The sequence below is a fragment of the Callithrix jacchus genome, chromosome 1 (assembly GCF_049354715.1).
Source record: "Callithrix jacchus isolate 240 chromosome 1, calJac240_pri, whole genome shotgun sequence".
NCBI classification, from domain to species: domain Eukaryota; kingdom Metazoa; phylum Chordata; class Mammalia; order Primates; family Cebidae; genus Callithrix; species Callithrix jacchus.
This window is the reverse complement of record NC_133502.1, coordinates 206,693,753-206,712,131: the sequence shown is the minus strand read 5'-3', so window position 1 is coordinate 206,712,131 and position 18,379 is coordinate 206,693,753. Positions and strand designations below refer to the sequence as shown.

The following is an 18,379-nucleotide window of genomic DNA, read 5'->3' as shown; positions in this document are numbered from 1 at the left end:
TTGAATTAATGAAACAAAGTGAGTTATCTTCAACAGAACGTTAGAAAATATTTTAGGTACTTGACCTTTCATTGCTTATATTGTTAAAATCGTGCCTGTTTTAAGAGTGTGCCATTGAAAATGATTATTTTATTAGTTAGAATTTTTGTAGAACCCGATCTGGCCAAATTAGATTAAAATCAGGCAGCGTAAGGAGATAAGGTACTGGCTTGTGATTTATGGGACAAAGAATGTAGTCTCCCTGCCCAGACAAATCTGTTTAAGAAACTGTTCCTGAAATTATTCTTATACACACTTTTTCTGATTAAACATTTACGGCCTCTAACCAGATGGTTAAAATGTAACTTGTAAGTTAAGGGCATTGTCTTTTATCACAGGTTTTCCTTAGACACTTTTACTGAAACTGTCATCCAAGTGGCAAATGGGGCAATAGGAGGAAGAGGAAGCGGGGTCTTAAAGTATTGGAGGTATAGATAAATTTCCTGATTTGAGGGTTTAGGGTGGCCAAGGACAGCTTAAGGATATTAGGCATCTGGAAGATTGAGAGACAAACTAACCTATCTAAAGGACACCCTTTTTATGAAATGGAGCTTCTCTCTTGTCACCCAGGCTGGAGTGCAATGGCATTAGCTCACTGCAACCTTCCCCTAGGTGTATACCACCACGCCTATAATCCCCCCCACACACAAAAAAAGCTATTTTTTTTTTTTAGTAGAAACAGGGTTTCACCATGTTGGCCAGGCTGGCCTCAAACTCCCAACCTCGGGTGATCTACCACCTCAACCTCCCAAAGTGCTGGGATTTAGAGGCATGAGCTACCATTCCTGGCCTAAAGGACACTTTTGACACTGTGGTATGCTCAGGTCTGCAAAATGCTGTAGAGTGAATTAGCCCATAGGTTGTCCAGTTCTTCATGGGAAGTTGACCTTGATGTTAAGCAATACATACACACAATATAAATGTATTTACTTATATAGTTTGTGTAATTATATTAACATGCAAGTTTATATAATTTATATAACTTGAATTTATTTTCTCATTCTGAATTAGTTTACTGTGTACCAACTTTTTTTTGAGTACCTACTGTGTGCCAGGTATTATGCCAGGCACAGGGATATTAGTGGTGAACAAGATAGCAAAATTTGCTGTAATTTAATAATAGAGACATGGCATATTTATGGTATATTGTTGGAGAAACAGCACTCTTTGGTTTTCACAGATTAATCATGTATTATCTTCTTGAAAACCCAGTTATTGATAAATTTGTTTTACATCCCATTCATTTTCATATTTGTCTGAGAACCTTTTCCTTAATCTCTCATAGAATACAGTGTACACATAATTTCAGTTGTACGTATGACCCTAATTATCTGGGGTTTGGGATTTCTTAAAGATATGAATAAGTTACCCAAAGACAGATAGTAATTTGTGAATTAAATTTTCTGATTTGCTAGACCTTACTGATGTCTTAGTTTATGTTATTTGTGGTTTTGTGCTAAATATTTGACTTTGGGGTGACAGGAAATAAATGAGGATTGTTTTTAATAAGCCTATAAGAGCTTAAGCAGTTGATTTCAAATTACACCCTCTCCTCTTTTTTTTTTTTTTTTTTTTGAATGAGTTCTATATAACTGAACTCTGCCTAAACTAGAGAAATAAAGTTAGGGAAATAATAGTTGGCTATAATTTGACTTCATTTATGTCAAGGGGGATGTTGGGGCAAAGGATATTAGAGTGGTATTATGTTAGAGGTGTTTCTGGGAAGGTATTTAATATCTGTTAGGTGTAAATTGTTATTTATACTTGGTTAGGGTTATTGTGTGGGGGCATGCTGTGAAGAGCCTTTATACCAACAAGTTTTTATTACTGCAGGAAATGCTCTCCCTTTAATGTGCCTTTCACTTGGGTGTCAGAGGAAGCCTGGGAAAGTTGGAGCAAGCCCTGCCTTCTAGACAGGGACTCTTGGATCTGTTTTTATAGCAGTGCTGGTATGTGGGTGGACGGTAGGGAAGTCGAGTCACTTCTATATAAAATTGTGAAGAGCAAGAAAACCTAAAGTTTTTTTTGTTTTTTTTTTTTTTAATGAGTGGGTATTACTTTGTCTAGAATCTGAACTATTAAAATTGAAAATGAAGGCTTTCTCCCACTCTTTTTATACATCTTCCTTTCAGCTTCAGATTTCTGAAAGATACTGAAGATAAAACTGAAGTAAGGCCAGGCGTGGTGGCTTACACCTGTACTCCCAGCACTTTGGGAGGCCGAGGAAGGTGGATCACCTGAGGTCAGGCGTTTGAGACCAGCCTGGCCAACATGGTGAAACCCTGTGTCTACTAATAAATATGAAAAATCGCCGGGCATGGTGGTGTGTGCCTTCCTCCCAGCTATTTGGGAGGCTGAGACAGGAGAATCGCTTGAACCTGGGAGGTGGAGGTTGCAGTGAGCCAAGGTCGCACCACTGTACTGCTGCCTGGGCAACAGAGTGAGATTCCTTCTCAAAACAACAACAACAACAAAAAAACCTGAAGTAAATTTATAAATTTGAAGATATTTCCAAGTACATTCTTGGAAGAAATAATGCTTTTATAATATTTTTATAACTCCATAGGTGTTCCTCATTCTGATGTATCCATGTGTTAATAAATCAATGGCTAGAGTAATAAAAATCAAGAATTATTGTTTGATTTCAACAAATACTCATTTACTGTGTATTCAGATCTGGGTTAAGAACTGGGGGTATGGTCTAAAACATGATTTCTACCCTAGACTGCTCATAGTCTAGTCATAGTTATGCCAGTAATTCCAGTAGTTACGAACCATGGATTAGGTGCTAAGGTAAAGTGTGCTCACAGATAAGGGGTACCTAAACTAGATGCAGGAACAGGTAGGGTCAGGAAAGGCTTTCTGGAATAGGGGATTTCTGAAGTAAGCCTTGAAGGATAAATTAGCCATATAGTCGGCCATATTCAAGGGAATAAAAACAGAAACATGGTGTTCAGAAGAGATGTGTGGGTTCAAAATAGAAATGTGGCAGCTGTCAGAGTAAATTTGTGGTAACTGAAGTGATAGAATGAGTTGGAACACCTGGAGCAAGTGTGGTTAGCAGTGTTAACTTCGTCGAGTTTTGGACCCTTGTGAGAATCTGATAAATAACTACAGATCTTCTCTGCATGGAAATGCATGTAACAAAAATTTCCACTGGGGTGCCTATGTTAGGAACCATGCACTTTGGGTTAAGAACCTCTTGGTGTCCAGTAAAAGGAGATCTGAGGATAAAACCTGTAAGTAACAACAACAATTGAGAGGCTAATAGAGGAAGAAGAGTATGATGGGGAAGGCGGTTAAGAGGGAAAAAGAAAAGTCAAGAAAGACTGATACCATTTTAAGCTACGAGTGAGTTTCCTAAAGAAGGGAATGCCAAATACCACAGATAAATCAAAGAATACTTAAGATGTCCTTTGAATTTGGCCATCATTTGGAGGTCTTTGGTGACTTCAGTAAGGTAAATTTTCTTTCTTTTTTTTTTTTTTTTTAAATGAGACAGAGTCTCGCTCTGTCACTCAGGCTGGAGTGTGGTGGCATGCTCTCCGTTCACTGCAACCTCTGCCTCCCAGGTTCAAGCGATTCTCCTGCCTCAGCCTCCCAAGTAGCTGGGATTTCAGATGTTCACTGTCACGCCCAGCTAATTTTTGAATTTTTAGTAGAGATGGGATTTCACCATGTTAGCCAGACTGATCTTGAACTCCTGACTTCAGGTGATCTGCCGACCTCAGCCTCCCAAAGTGATGGGAGTACTGGTGTGAGCCACCACGCCCAGCCAAGGTAAATTTCAATTGAATAGTATGGAAGCTGAGGTTGTGGAGATTAGATGAAACATTGAGGAAACAGTTAAAGAATTGAGACTATAAGGAGAAATGCCTCTTTTCTTCATTTGTTTATTTAATAAATATTTTTTGAGCACTTACCATGTCCCAGGCACTGTGCCAGAGGCTAGGGCTTGGTCCATGTAGATAGGCAGGCCCTCCTTCATGAGCTGACATCTCACTGTGCCCACCCTGTTCCAGAGCTTTCCTCCAGCTTCTGCCTGTTCCTCTCCTCCCAAACACACATACATACAGGAAATGTTCTAAAATGATTTTCTCCTTGGTACATTACCAGGCACATTCAGCCACTAGGGGACTCCAGTTTTGCTGGGTCAGACCCAGGCTGCTCAATTGCTCTTCTCTCTCTCAGACACCAGGGAGCAAATTGTCCTCTATAATGCCAGGGACACACTTCAGAATATCATTGTGCCAGTCAGACCTCACTATGAGCCTGTCATTCAGTGAGTTTATAAAAATCATTATAACATTTTTTTAGCTCATACCAATTATTTCATGTAATAAAATTTTAAGCCTATTTGCATTGTAAAATAGTTGTTCTAAATATAGAAAAGTAGCATGAATCCCTGGCCTGAGGAAACCTTTATCCTAGTCTTAGACTTTTTTGCATATGGGAACTCCTCATTTGCCCTTTTCTTTAAAAACAAAATAAAACAAAACAATAAAATACCTTGGGGCCTTGTCTCTTTCCAAGATGTATAGAGGCTGCAGTCATACCTAAGCATCAAGATAGCTGCTGCTTTTCTAAGGACAAGGTTGTTGGGGTGGGGGGGTAGTCTGTCTTCTTTGTGCCCCTGGATTTTTGTTGAGAACAGTGTAATGAACGAGGGCATTCAGAGATTGATATATAGTGATTCTGAGGTTTATTTCAATTAATATAGAACTGAAAACACAATTATGCCATTAATATGATTTAGATTTTTTCCAAAAATACACTGTGTTGCTGTTGCTTCCAGTGAACCTCACCTGCCCATTTTCTACTTACTTTAAGAAAATTTGACTGCTTTTTATCTCCTTCTGATTGGCTTTTCAGTTACAAATTCAGAGTACTATATATTCTGTCTTCGAAAAAGTGTTAAATAAGAACAGGCCTAGTACTGATATATATTACTTTACTCAGCATTTTTCCTTATATTTTTATATCTCATTCTTTTTTAAATTGTGATTATGGATTATACCACAAGTATACAGATATCTGTAAAATGTACATAAGAGAGCCTGACATACTATGTTACATCAGTTTCTCCAGGTTCCACAGATGGTCTTGTAGTTCCTTTGTTCTTTTCAGCATTGTTAAAATGATTATTAATTTAGGGGTGGGTGTAATGATGTTGTATTGGCAGTGTGCCAGTGTTACATAACATTTTTTTTTTTTTAATTTAAAAAATTTAAAAATTTATTTCACAATAGAGACAGGGTTTCAACCATGTTGCCCTGGCTGGTCTCAAACTTCTGGGCTCGAGAAATCTTCCTGCCTTAACCTCCAAAAATGCTGGGATTATAGGTGTGAGACACCGCACCTGGCCAATACAGAGCATTTTTAAAAGCCTGGTTGTGCATGTTGCCAAACAATTTTTATGGAGACAGCAACAAACTATGTATTGTCAGTATGATTTGCTGTTTTGAATTTTGATTTCTCTAGATGTTTATTTTTTAAATGGAGAGCTTGTGATGTTAGCTGTGGGCCTGTAAAAGATAAATAAAAATGGGAAACTTAATTTTGTAATTAATCTTTTTAACCTTTGGGTAGCCTTTTAGAGGTTATAGCCTAAAAATATATAGCATAACTAAAATATCTCATAAATCCTTTAGAATGGGATCCTATTTATTAGAATGCTTTAAAAAAATTAGAGAATCTTAATTTTATGAGACAACTGATAAAAATCATAAACTCATCATTTACATAAATTGTTTTATTTGAATGTTTACTATAAAATAGGGAAATTATGAAATTTATATTCAGAGGTTAAAGATCTTTTCAAGATCACCAGTTAAGGGCAGAATTAGACCAACCTCTGGACTGAACCACATCTTTGATGCAGTTTTTAATTATATTATTTTAATAAGAGAACTTTAAAGAAACTCTTATTGTCAGTGTTCTCCTAAACCTGTATTTATAGCACTCCATAACAATTACTATTTACAATAATGACACAAATTTCCAGGGCACATATAAGAAAGGATTTATATTTTTCAATAAAGGCTGAATGAAACATAGAAGGCTGGAGAAAACAAAGAGTGAATTTTCAGTTCACCAAAATTTTTATTGAAGCTGTAAGCCTTAAGCAAATTTGTATGCACCTTTGTGTATATCTTAAGTTTCTTAAGCAGTCATATTTGTAGGCACGTTTTTCAGAGTCTCCAGGTTTTTTTACAGTAGGACAAAAACCCACTTAAATTACCTCTCATTACCTCTCTCCTCTCTTACAGTCCTTTGCTCTCACAAGGCTGATTGGGTCTTCCAGGACAAGCAAGTTCTTGCATATTCCTATTCCTTGAAAAACCTTCTAGTTAGTGGTCATCTGATAGCTTTTCACTTCTTCACATCTTTCTTGTTAAATTCACTGAATCTATAAACTGTGTATCAGTACAAATGTTTTATTAATATAAAAAATAATTTTGTTTCACTTCTCATTTATTAGACTTTCATGGGTGGACTCTCTTAAATCTGTATTAACTATAGTAAGCTGCTACGAATGCTTGTAGTGCTATATAATTAATTCCATCATCGCATCCTTAAAATATGCCAGCACGTGGCGCTTGCCCCTCCCTTTCTCTCCCTCCGTCCCCCTTCTCACACACACATACACACACACACACACACACGCACACGCACACACGCGTGCGCACAGCGCACACCAAACTGCCATTCTCCAGCAGGCCTGCTTCTGGAGTTGGGAGATGTCAGCCTGCTGGGAGGGAGTGGGGGGAGGAGGAAGAGGTGGGGCTCTACTCTGATTAATTACCTTAGGCATTCAGGGGTGGGGCTTCCTTCAGCCATCTGCCTGAGATATGGGAGGGAGCTGGAGAAAGAAGGAGGGGGAGAGACTGGCAGAGAGGAAAAGAAAGGAAGAAACATTAGAAAGAAAAAGGAAGGAAAACGGTATAAAGGGAGATCAATTACCCACCCTCAAATAGCTAGATTGGGGGGGAGGGGGGTGGAAAAGAAAGCTGTGGAGGTGTGCCCCTGCCCGGCTGCTTTGAAGGGTTTATCATCTATTCGTTTGGTTTATGGAGAAAAAGAAAATGGTAACTCAGGTAAGATTTGTGCTTCCTCGGTATGTCTCTCTTCTCTTCTGTGGGATCTAAATGAAGGTTTGAGGGTGGAGTATAGTAAGAAGAGTTTTAATTATTATCTTCTTAGAGCAGCCCAGATTTATTGTTATCAGCTGAAAAGTCTGTGTCAATGGAGTCCGTTTATGTGTGTGTTATGTATCCATATCCTCCTTTCTCCCCCGCCCCGCAGCTCCATAGCAGATTCCTGTTTCCTGTACTGTGCAGCTGTAGCTCAGGAAAGACCCTGTGGGGATTTGTCTACCTCTTTGTCTTGGTTCTGAGAAAAGGGAGGGAGAGAAAGACTGCAGAGGTAGGAAGAGATTCTTGTAGACTGCCAAAAAGAGGGAGCAGGATTCCTTTTAAGAATTGCAGAAGAATTTGTGTTATAGGGAAATCTGATTCCTTATTCACTTCGGTTTCTCAGGATTGGCTATGGAATTGTAGTTTTGCTGTTACTCTGAACTCCTTATTAAAAATGAAGGTTAGGAAAGAATGTTCCATTTTCATGGCTTTGTTACTGGCAAAGAAGATTTTCAGTGGGAGCATCCAGGTGTAACAGAGGCAGGTAGAGCCCTCTTTGACAGGAGAACAAATCTGAAGGTATAAATCACAGACACACAGGCTTTAAAATACATTTGAAGGAGAGGGAGTAGGAAATGGAAGATATCTCTCCTCCCTCTCTCCCCTTTCATTCTTCTGTCCTCTTCTCTCTTTTTCACTCACTCTCTCCCCCAAGCCCCCTCCAAACCCCTTTTCTCTCTCCTCCTCCTTTTCCCCTCTTTCTCCCTGCCTCTCTTTGGTTATGCCAGGCAATATCTAATCTGCATTTTAGCAAGTCATTCCTGACAAATGGAAAGGTGAACGCTCTTCCACAGTTCTCCCTGGCAAGGCAATTTTTCTTGTTAGCATCCGTCTGTATGCCCCATTACCCTTTTTCCTTTATGTATAGGTTGAGAGGAAATGATGAGGCTCCACTTTATCAATGAGAAATCATTTACGCTGTAGAATATTCAAGTCCTTTAGTCTCAGACTTAAGATCAGTTTCACTCCAGGTTTCTATGCTCTGTGGGGAAATTTCATCACTGGACAGTGCTTTCCTTTTAAGGAGGTTGCCCTTTTTTGTATTCTCTCTTCTCTTCCTCTCCCAGTCACCACCAGGAGGGCGAGAGAGCCAGCTAGCTATCAGGATAGAGGCATCATTTTAGGGGCTGGAATCCTGTTTAGTTATATAATGCCCTGCAGTGCTGTTTGGAAGGAGGGAAACCTGTAGGGAGATTTTCTCATTGTGACCCAGAGGAAAGGGAAGTTTCAAATACATCTTTTCAAAGTAATTTTTCACCAAATCTAAGTTTAGAAATTTTCAACAAACTCCTCCTCCTTTTGGAAAAGTGGAGAAGCTTTTGAAATATTTATCTTCCTTGTCTTATCCCCTCATCATCAGTCTAACTACTTCTTTTGAAATACTGCTTTTAAAAAAAAATTATGTAAAAGAGAAATCCTATTTCTGGGTTCTCTTTGTTGCTTGAGAGATGATACTTGCTTAACCTTGTAGCCCTCATTCAATTTTTATTAACTGGCAATATTAGAGGATAACAGCTCTCTTAGCAATTACTGAAGGCTTTTCAGTGACTTGACTTTTCATTATATATGTTTTTTAACCAGTGAAAGAATTAGCTAAAATGGAAATTTTTTATAATGAGTTTTCTGTTGCCTCTTGGAACATTTCCCCTTAATTTCTAGAGGAGATGGTTAAGTGTGGTGTGTGTGAGCATTAAGTTAGAGTGCACATGCTTATGCACACTTAATATTGTAGTTGTAATATTTAGTATGTAAGGAAACTATAATTTTAGGAATGAAGTAGAAGAAATAAATGGAAATGGAAAGAGAGATTCTGGGGTGCTTAATAATTCTGATAATAAAATCACTATGTTTTATCAGGATGTGCTAAATATTGAAGAAATTTATGAGTTTTTGCCCATCCTGAAATTATACAACTGGAAAGGATAGCATATCAAATACGTGAGTTTTCAGTATTCCAGCCTATTTGTTTTGTTATGTCTGCTTTCTGTGTTACTGTACTGTACATAGTTGTTAGTAATCTAGGGAGAAAAATCCAAGGAAATAACCAGCTGGGCCACATCTTTTCATTTGTCCTGTGGTTGTGTTGTGCTGTGCATGCATGCATGCGTGCGTGTGTTTGAGCCAGACATCCAATCCTAACAATTGAAAATGACCTGTCACATAAGCTTTCTCAATATAGAATTTCTATACTGGTTAGGACTGGGTTATCAAAGTTAAATGGTTTATTATAATATAAGAGTGGTGTATGGGTATGTTTTCACTGTTTTGCTACCTACGTTCTTTGCATCTTCAGATCATACCATTTCTGTAGTTCCCAGTTTCCATCTCCCAGTTGTTGGAAAAGGGATTTCAGTGGATGACTTTTTCATCATACAGTATTAGATCCTTGTCAGTATCTGCACAGTATATGTGCTTTATTATTACATATGCTCTAGTTTTATGGGGCCTGTTTTTGTTTTAATTGGTAAACTGCTCTGTCATTTATAGTAAGTAATTAGTGCTCTGCTAAGAAGCAAATGGCAATTTAATCACAAAATTTTAATAAAGCAGACAGACATGCTTATGTGATACTTAAAAAATTAATTTTATGGGCTGTTGTTCATGTATATGTTCTAGGAGTATGTCACTGAGATCTCTTATTTTTAAGTAGGTAGATCATTGCATCTCACATTTATGAAAATAGCAATGTGGAATATGAAGGAAAGATAAATCATTCTTGTACTATGTGTAAAATTTGAAAAATAACATTGCAAATGACTTCAACACTAATTAGTAAAGAATAAATGTTTAGCCAAACTCAAACTTAGTTATCCTATCTGTTGTTGAAAGGGAAAGTGTACTAGGCAGAGAGGAAAAGATTTTACAATGTGGATGTGAAAGAAAATTTTTGTGCTCTACTATGGTATAAGACTGCCAGTTTCCATGGAACACAAAGCCCTCCCTTTCTTGGACAGCTCAGTGCTTTGCTGGCATTTTCTTCAAAATCTGTTTTCCATCAGGACCAAGAGGAGGGAAGGTGTTAGGAATAAGGGAGGTTGGAAAGGGGGTTGCTGTTCCTTTAAATAGTGCAGTGAGTCCATGTGGCAGCAGGCCGCTCCAGAGTGTATTCTTTTGTAATGAATCACCAGTTCCATTGTCTGCTATCTCCCCTCTTTGTAGCTGAAAGGCTGAAGTCTTTCACCTGAGCTGCTGCCAGTTGCTCCTCTGTTCCTGGGTGGTTGGGAGAAGAGAAGAGGGAGGGTATTTTATGCTTTAGTTAAAGACAGATAAGAGAGCAGGTATGTTTTGCTTTGTTTCGTTTTCTCTTTTCCTCTGCTTTTGTTTGTCTGGTTTTTATAAGGAGTTGGAGTAGGGGATCTATTCTGTGATTTTGCTAAGCATATCCCATTTTTTCTGAATTCTGAAAGTCCTCATATCATTTAGTCTCCATTTTGTGGCATTGCTTTAAAGTGATTCCATTTGGTTGCCTGCCAGTCATGCTCCCTTGCCACTCGAACCTCATCCCACCCTTCATCCACGGAGCTGCAGCCACACTGTTTGTTTTGGCACACTTTCTACTTTCTATGGGCTTTGCAGGATTTGGGGGAATTGGAGAATAGGTGGGGATTGTGGACTAGAGACTAGATTTATGTTCCTTTAAAATGAAAAAAAAAAAAAAAAAAAAAGCCTCACTTTTTCCAGAGATTTGGTTTCCTTCTGAATTCTTCTACATTACTCCATATCTTCAGTTATAACCATTACCTTGCCAAGGCCAAGATTATCTCTTGAAAAATAATTGCTTTTCTAAAAATTACTTAGCTTTCTTGAAAAGATACCTAGAATTTCATAAATGAAGCTATGATGAAATCCCAGCAATCTTGACTCACTAAATTGTTTTTTTCCATTTTAGTCAACCCCCAATCACACACATTTTTTTCTTTCTTTTTTTGCCCCTTTCCTCTATTTTTTTCCTTTATCTTTCTACTTAGTTTTGCAATTGAATCCAGGTAATTTTAATATTTGACAACCTACTACTGAAATTTGTATTGCTGTAGAAGACATCTTCACATTGAAAGGCAGTGACATTCTTCATTCCTCTCAATGATAAGGTAAAGCTCAAATTCCCGGTTTTGTTCCTCCAGTTTGCTGTTCTCCCTTGAGAAATTCCAAACTCTCATCTACACAGATTGCCATATGCAAACAATTTTATCTCTCTCAAATTTGAACTTTTCATCAGGTAATTCCCTACCTAGGGGTTGTTTCTTGGACATCTGTTTATGATAGATGGTTTCTGTTTCTGGGAGTCAGTCATACTAGATGATACAGCCCCCTTTACCCACCTTGGTCTTCTTCGGGTATACCATTCCCTCTCTGGAATCTGACATTATTGGTATCCCACATGTTCCCTTCTGAAGTCATAATTCCTCACTCTTTTTTTTCCAACATTTCCAAACCACTGTCAAATCTTTTTTAAACATTTCCTCCCAACACTTTGTACTTGAAGTCTGCCAGACACAAGTAGAATGCTCCCCTGCAGCAAATACTTTGCTCTTTTGATTGTAGCACCTTTATTAGTGGGCTCTAGTGTTCAGCTTCTTCTAGGCAGTCAGAAATGCTGCATTCTGCCATCACGATGTATTGTGTCTATTTCCCACAGTCTGAAATGTTTCTCTATTACTATTAGATTAAATTCAGGAAACTAATTCATTAGAGGTCATTGTGCCAGAGTGAATCATTTGAAATGCAAGTCTGATTTTGTCATTCCTGTGCTTATACCTTACAGTTGCTCCCTTTCAGTCTCTAAATAAAATCGTTTGGCCTTACAAAGGTCTCTAAGACCCTGCATGATCAGGAACCTGGCTGTCTCTCCAGCCTCATCTCCTGCCATCCTTTTCTTTCTGTATTTTATTCCAGTGACACAGGCCTCTTTGCTGTTCTCTTAACACACCTGATACCCTCCTACTCAGGACCTTCTGCTTTTCTCTCTGCCCAAAATGCTCTTCCCACTGGTACCCATATGGCTTGCTCTACTCTTGAATATTACTTCTCAAGGGAAACCTCTCCCTTAACTTTCCTATCTAAACCAGCACTCCCTTATCAGTCCTACCTTCATTCTGCTTTTTCTTCACTTGTCAGTGATTTTAGTTCTTATCATTGATTTTTATATGTTTGTTTGTTGTCTGTCTCCTCCTCTGACCCCAAACATAAGCTCCCTGAGATCAGGAACTTCATCAGCAGTTTGTTATATTTGTAGAACAGTGCCAGATACTGATATTCTTCTAAGCACTTTGCCCTCATTAACTCATTGAATCCTCTCAGCAACCCTTTATTATCTCCATTGGACTCCATCTTTCAAAAGACGAAACTAGGCATATGATGGTTAAGTAAATTACCCAAATTCAGACAGCTACTAAGAGATGTTATGGGGAATCATATCCAGACAGACTGGCTTAGAAATTGATATTCTTAACCACTGTACTCGAATGCCCCTTGTAGGTATTGGGTATTCAGTAAATATTTGTTGCATGTGTGAATAAATTAATTTAGTTGAGACACTGATTCATTTCTGAAATTTCCATCTCTGACTTAAGACTTTGATAAAACACTTGGAATAATGGAAATTCATTGAATAAAATGACTTTATTATTATAATATATAACAAAATATACATTATGATAAAAATATTAATGTTATTAATACTAAATAATGGCAGAGTACATATTGTGCATTAAGGACTGTCTTAAGTGCTTTACATATATTAGGGCATTTATTCTACTCAGCAGCCTTATATACTTACTCAGCAGTATTATTAATGTTCATGTTGTAGAAATTAGGAAACCTAAGGAGTTTGGCTTCAGCGTTTCTGTTCTTAACCACCATTAATAATGACCATTATTAAAATAAGTTTTTGTTTTTGCATACCTACTTTGTACCAGTCAATTTTACATACGCATCACATTTACAAACATAATTATTCATATTATGTATCACTTGTCAGTCATCTTTGAGGTAGGTGAGGCTTTTTCCATTTTTTGCACGAGACTTTGAGATTCTGGAGGTCAGGCAATCTGGTGACTCTGGAAACAGACAGAGATAGGTTAAAAACTGGAGATCTATTTAGTGCCAAATTCACATGCTCTTCCATGATACTGTGAGCCTTGTAGATAAATAGCTCCATTGTTGGCTATTGAAAAGTAGAAAAGTTTTCTTTATGAGCTAAAATCTGTTTTCATTATTGTCCTCTCACTCCTCACTTTCTCATCTGGAGTTACATTGAGTGGTTTCATGTCTTCTATATAAAATCCAAATATTTGAAGATACTACTGAACGCTCTCTTAATCTTCTGTTGCCTTCGCTTATTTTTCCTACTTCCTTCAATTATTCCTCATAGATATGAAAGCATACGGTTTCCAGAATGATTACTGACTGTCCTGGGCAAATTGCATTAATTTTTATGAATAATATTTATGTCTAATTACTAAGTAAAAATATCAATTATGACTACTTTTTAAGTTTTATTGATACATAATTATACATATTTATGGGGTACATACAATATTTTGATACATGCCTACAATGTGTAATGATCAAATTGGTAATTAGAATACCCATCACCTCAAATATTTGTCATTTCTTTGTATAGAGAGAACGTTTCAGATCTCCCCTTCAAGCTATTTTGAAATATCCAATGAATTTTTGTTAACTACAGTCACCCTACTGTGCTGTTGAACATTAGAACTTCCTTTTTGTTGTCATTGAGACTGAGTCTCACTCTGTTGCCCAGGCTGGAATGCAGTGGTGCGATCCTGGTTCACATCTCAGCTTAGTGCAATCTGCACCTCCTGGGTTCAAGCGATTATCCTGTCTCAGCCTCCCGAGCAGCTGGGACTACAGGTACGTGCACCACCACACCCGGCTAATTTTTGTAATTTTAGTAAAGATGGGGTTTCACTATGGTGGCTAATGCCTGTAATCCCAGCACTCTGGGAGGCCGAGGCAGGCAGATCACTTGAGGCCAGGTGTTCGAGAGCAGCCTGGCCAACATGGTAAAACCCCATCTCTACTAAAAATACAAAAATTAGCTGGGCATGGTGGTGTGCAGGCCTGTAGTCTCAGCTATTCAGGAGGCGGAGGCAAGAGAATTGCTTGAACCCGGGAGGTGGAGTTTACGGTTAGCTGAGATTGTGCCACTGCACTCCTGCCTGGCTACAGAACAAGACTCTGTCTCAAAAAAAAAAAGAAAATATTTCTTCTGTGTTTTTCTACCCATTAACCGACCCGTCTTGATCTGCTTCCTCCTTTCCAGCATTCAGTAAACATCATTCTACAGTTATGAGTATTAAGTATCATATAGTTTCGTTTTATGATAACATGTTTGGCTTTAGTCAGTTTCTTTTTTGTTGTTTTTCACATAGAGTCTCACTCTGTCGCCCAGGCTGGAGTGCAATGGCACTGTCTTGGCTCACTGCAACCTCTACCTCCTGGGTTCAAGTGATTCTCCTGCCTCAGCCTCCCAAGTAACTGGGACTACAGATGTATGCCACCACATTCAGCTAATTTTTGGAATTTTTGTAGAAATGGGGTTTCACCATGTTAGCCACACTGGTCTCAAACTCCTGACCTCAGGTGATCCACCTACCTCAGCCTCCCAAAGTGCTGGGATTACAGGCGTGAGCCATTGTGCCCAGCTGACTTTAATCAGTTTTTATAGTTCATTAAACATAGTGTTGCTGGCAGTTTATAACTTCAAAAGTGAAGGGATATTACCTTGAACTCCTAAACAGAATAAATAGAATATTTTTTCTCTCCTCTGTAAAGCATGCTTTACAGTGGTAGTGGCAAGAATCTACCAGTCTTTTAATCTCTGACTCTTACCCTGATCACTCAAAGGTTACTGTCATTCAGTAATGGAAGTCAGTAATTATTTTATGAAATTATAAATGAATGCTTTTATGTCCACAAATGATACAACTATATTCTTTTTCCTAATGCTAATTATGATTTCTTGTAAGAAGTTTTGAAGAGACAAACTGAGACTTAAGTGAAGGAGATTGGATTTTGAAAAGATTCTTAACTTAGAGGAAAGATCCACAGACTTTGTCTAAAGGGCCAAGTAGTAAACAATTTGGGCTTTGTAAGCCATGTTGTTTCTATCCCAACTACCCAGCTTTGCTGATGAGGCATTGAATAAGCTATAGACAGTAAGTAAACGAATGGTGGGTTGTAGCTGTGTTCCAGTAAAACTATTTATGGACACGCAAATTTTAATTCCATGTAATGTTTATGTGTCACAAAATGTGATTCTAACTGTTTAAAAATGTAAAACCCTGCTTAGCTTGCAGGTTATACAAAAGTAGCTGGAGGGCTGGCTTTGAACCATGAGCTATAGTTTGCTGATCCCGTTCTTAGAGGGATACAGGACCTCACAATTTCATTTATAGCATAGGTAAGGTTTTCCTATATAGCTTCATGACAGAAACAAAGTTTTGAGTGGTTCTAGCAGGTCATCTTGAATCCCTGTTATAATAGAATGAATCCCCTGATTTGCTCTCTCATTTCCCCAGCCCCAGAAAATAGGAAGTTTTTTCTCCTTCCTTTACTTCCTTTCTCCCTCCATATGCCGTATTTTAGACCTTCTTGCTTTTTATATATATTTTCATATTTTAAAAAAATATATTTTGCATGTAGTTATATGTTGTATAACAACATTTGGGTCAACAACTGCATACACAGCAGTGGTCCCATAAGATTATAATACTATATTTTTACTATCCCTTTGCTATATTTAGATACACAAATACTTAGGTTTCTGTTATGTTTGCCTACAGTATTCAGTATAGTCACATGCTGTGTAAATTTGTAGTCTAGGAGCAATTCCATATATTCTAGGTGTATAGTAGGCAATACCATTTAAATTTGTGTAGGAACACTGTGTGATGTTCACACAAAGACAAGCTTGCCTAAGGACACATTTCTCAGAACATATTCCTGTCATCAAGTGACACATGACTATTATTTATTACTTTGGGCCAGAATGCATTTTTTTCCACATTTAAATCTTTAAATTTGTCTTTAATGATTCAGCTTAGACTCCACCTAGTTTACAATCTTTCCTGTTTCACAGAGTTGTCCCTCTGTGCTTCATTAGCGTTCTATATGCATTGTTCTTTTAGCTTATACTGTACTGTAACTGTGAGTATATTTCTGTTTTTTTTCATCAGACTGTAATTCTTTCAGGATTGGAACTGTATTACCAAGGTTTATTAACATAACTTGTTTAGTGTTAGCATCCAGCAAATATTTCTTGAGTTAATTAATGATTTTTAACTTGCTAATTCATTGATAGTGTCTTCTTTTGAAATGTAGAATGAGAAAATTAAAATGGGTAGTCACTTATAACCTAATGCTTATTATTTAAATCATTTAATACTTAACACATATGTAGTTTCAGAAATAGATGCTTTACATGGCTAGAAGATTGGGTGGACTTTGGAATAAACAACTATTTGAGGGACACGGTAAACTCTTGTATTATAGATGATTTAGTGGAAGTGGAAGCCTGCGTGTATCCAAAAGGTAGCATGACGGTAAATGGCATAGGAGCTCTAGCATCCTGGGAAGTCAGGCAAGAAGGAAGAAGGGCATGACAGAGAAAGATAAGTGAAAGGTGACAATGAAATCTTAGGGATTGGCAACCCGTGGCAGGTATACCAAATGTGGTATATTGAGTGTAGTCGTCTTCCTCTCTCCTTTGCCTTCCACTCAAGATGGTCAAAAGTTAGATTCTTTACATACTGCCTTTGAAAACTTGTCACGCAGATATATAGCACATCCTAATCAACCATTCTATGTAATTTTCAAGGCTCACTGTTCTTTTTTTTAAGTCTTTTTTTCTTCCCCCTCTCTGTTTCCTTTTGGATAATTTCTGTGTGGTAACATCTTTTTTTCCCCTGCAACATCCAGTTTGTCATTAATTCAATCCAGTGTGTGTGTGTTTTTTCAATCTCAGATTATAGTTTTCATCTCTAGAATTTTTATGGGGGTCTTTTTCACACCTCCCATGTCTCTTTTTAGCATGTTTATTTTTTTTCTCTTTTTGTATCTTGAACATATGGAACACAGCTATTTTAATGTCTTTATCTGCTAATCCTAACATATACATTAGTTCTGGATGAGTTGTGTTTGATTTCTTCTTCTCAGAATTATGTGTTGTCTTTTTCCTGCTTCTTTGCATGCCTGGTAATTTTTGATTGGATGCCAGACATTGTGAATTTTATCTTGTTGGATGCTGGATAATTTTTTATTTCTGTAAATATTCTTGAGCTTTATCTACGGCACAACTAAGTTCCTTAGGAAAAGTTTGATCCTGGCTAGGTGCAATGGCTCATGCCTGTAATCCCAGCACTAGGCCAAGGCGGACGAATCACAAGATCAGGAGTTCAAGACCAGCCTGGCTAACATGGTGAAACCCCGTCTCTACTAAAAATACACACACACACACACACACACACACACACACACACACACACACACAAATTAGCCAGGCGTGGTGGCATATCCCTGTAATCCCAGCTACTCGGGAGGCTGATGTAGAATTCTTGAACCCTGGAGGCAGAGGTTGTAATGAGCCATGACGGCACCAGTGCACTCCAGCATGGGCGACAGAGCAAGACTCCATCTCAGAAAAAAGAAAAAGTTTGATCCTTTCAGTTCTTGTTTTTAAAGCTTTGTTCGAGAGGACTAGAGCTGTGTTTAGTCTCTGGTTAAATTTACTGACTACTAAGGCAAGACTCTTTTTAAGACTCTAACCGATGCTCCTTAAATCATTAGATCTTCCACTCTGGCTGTTAAGAACAGGCTTATTCTTTGCACGGTGTGAACTCCTAGCACTGTTCCCTGTATTTCTTTCAGGTGGTTCATTCCCCAACCTCTGGAAGTTTAACACGTAGATGTGGCAGTCATCACTCAACTGAGTACTTGAGACCTTTAGAGCTCTCTTTCTCTCTGCAACTTTCTCCAGTAGAATGGTTCAGTGTTAGCATCCAGCAAATATTTCTTGAGTTAATTAATGATTTTTAACTTGCTAATTCATTGATATTATCCTCTTTTGAAATGTAGAATGGGAGAGTTAAATTGTATAGTCACTTATAACCTAATGCTTATTA

General features: G+C 37.9%; 1 protein-coding gene across 50 annotated transcripts in view; it reads left to right on the top strand.

Annotated features, from left to right (window-relative positions):
* Positions 1-18,379, top strand: part of RBFOX2 (RNA binding fox-1 homolog 2) — a 287,551-nt gene that overhangs the window by 183,762 nt on the left and 85,410 nt on the right. For 10 of the 50 annotated variants that reach the window (XM_078339599.1, XM_035271462.3, XM_078339589.1 and 7 more), the window contains exon 1: positions 6,886-7,136. The exons of the other annotated variants lie outside the window; for them this stretch is intronic. In XM_078339599.1, the coding sequence (XP_078195725.1) occupies positions 7,110-7,136 (27 nt within the window). In that variant the 5' untranslated portion in view covers positions 6,886-7,109. Of the gene's footprint in view, positions 1-6,885; positions 7,137-18,379 lie in introns of those variants that run through there. 50 annotated transcript variants of the gene reach the window in all.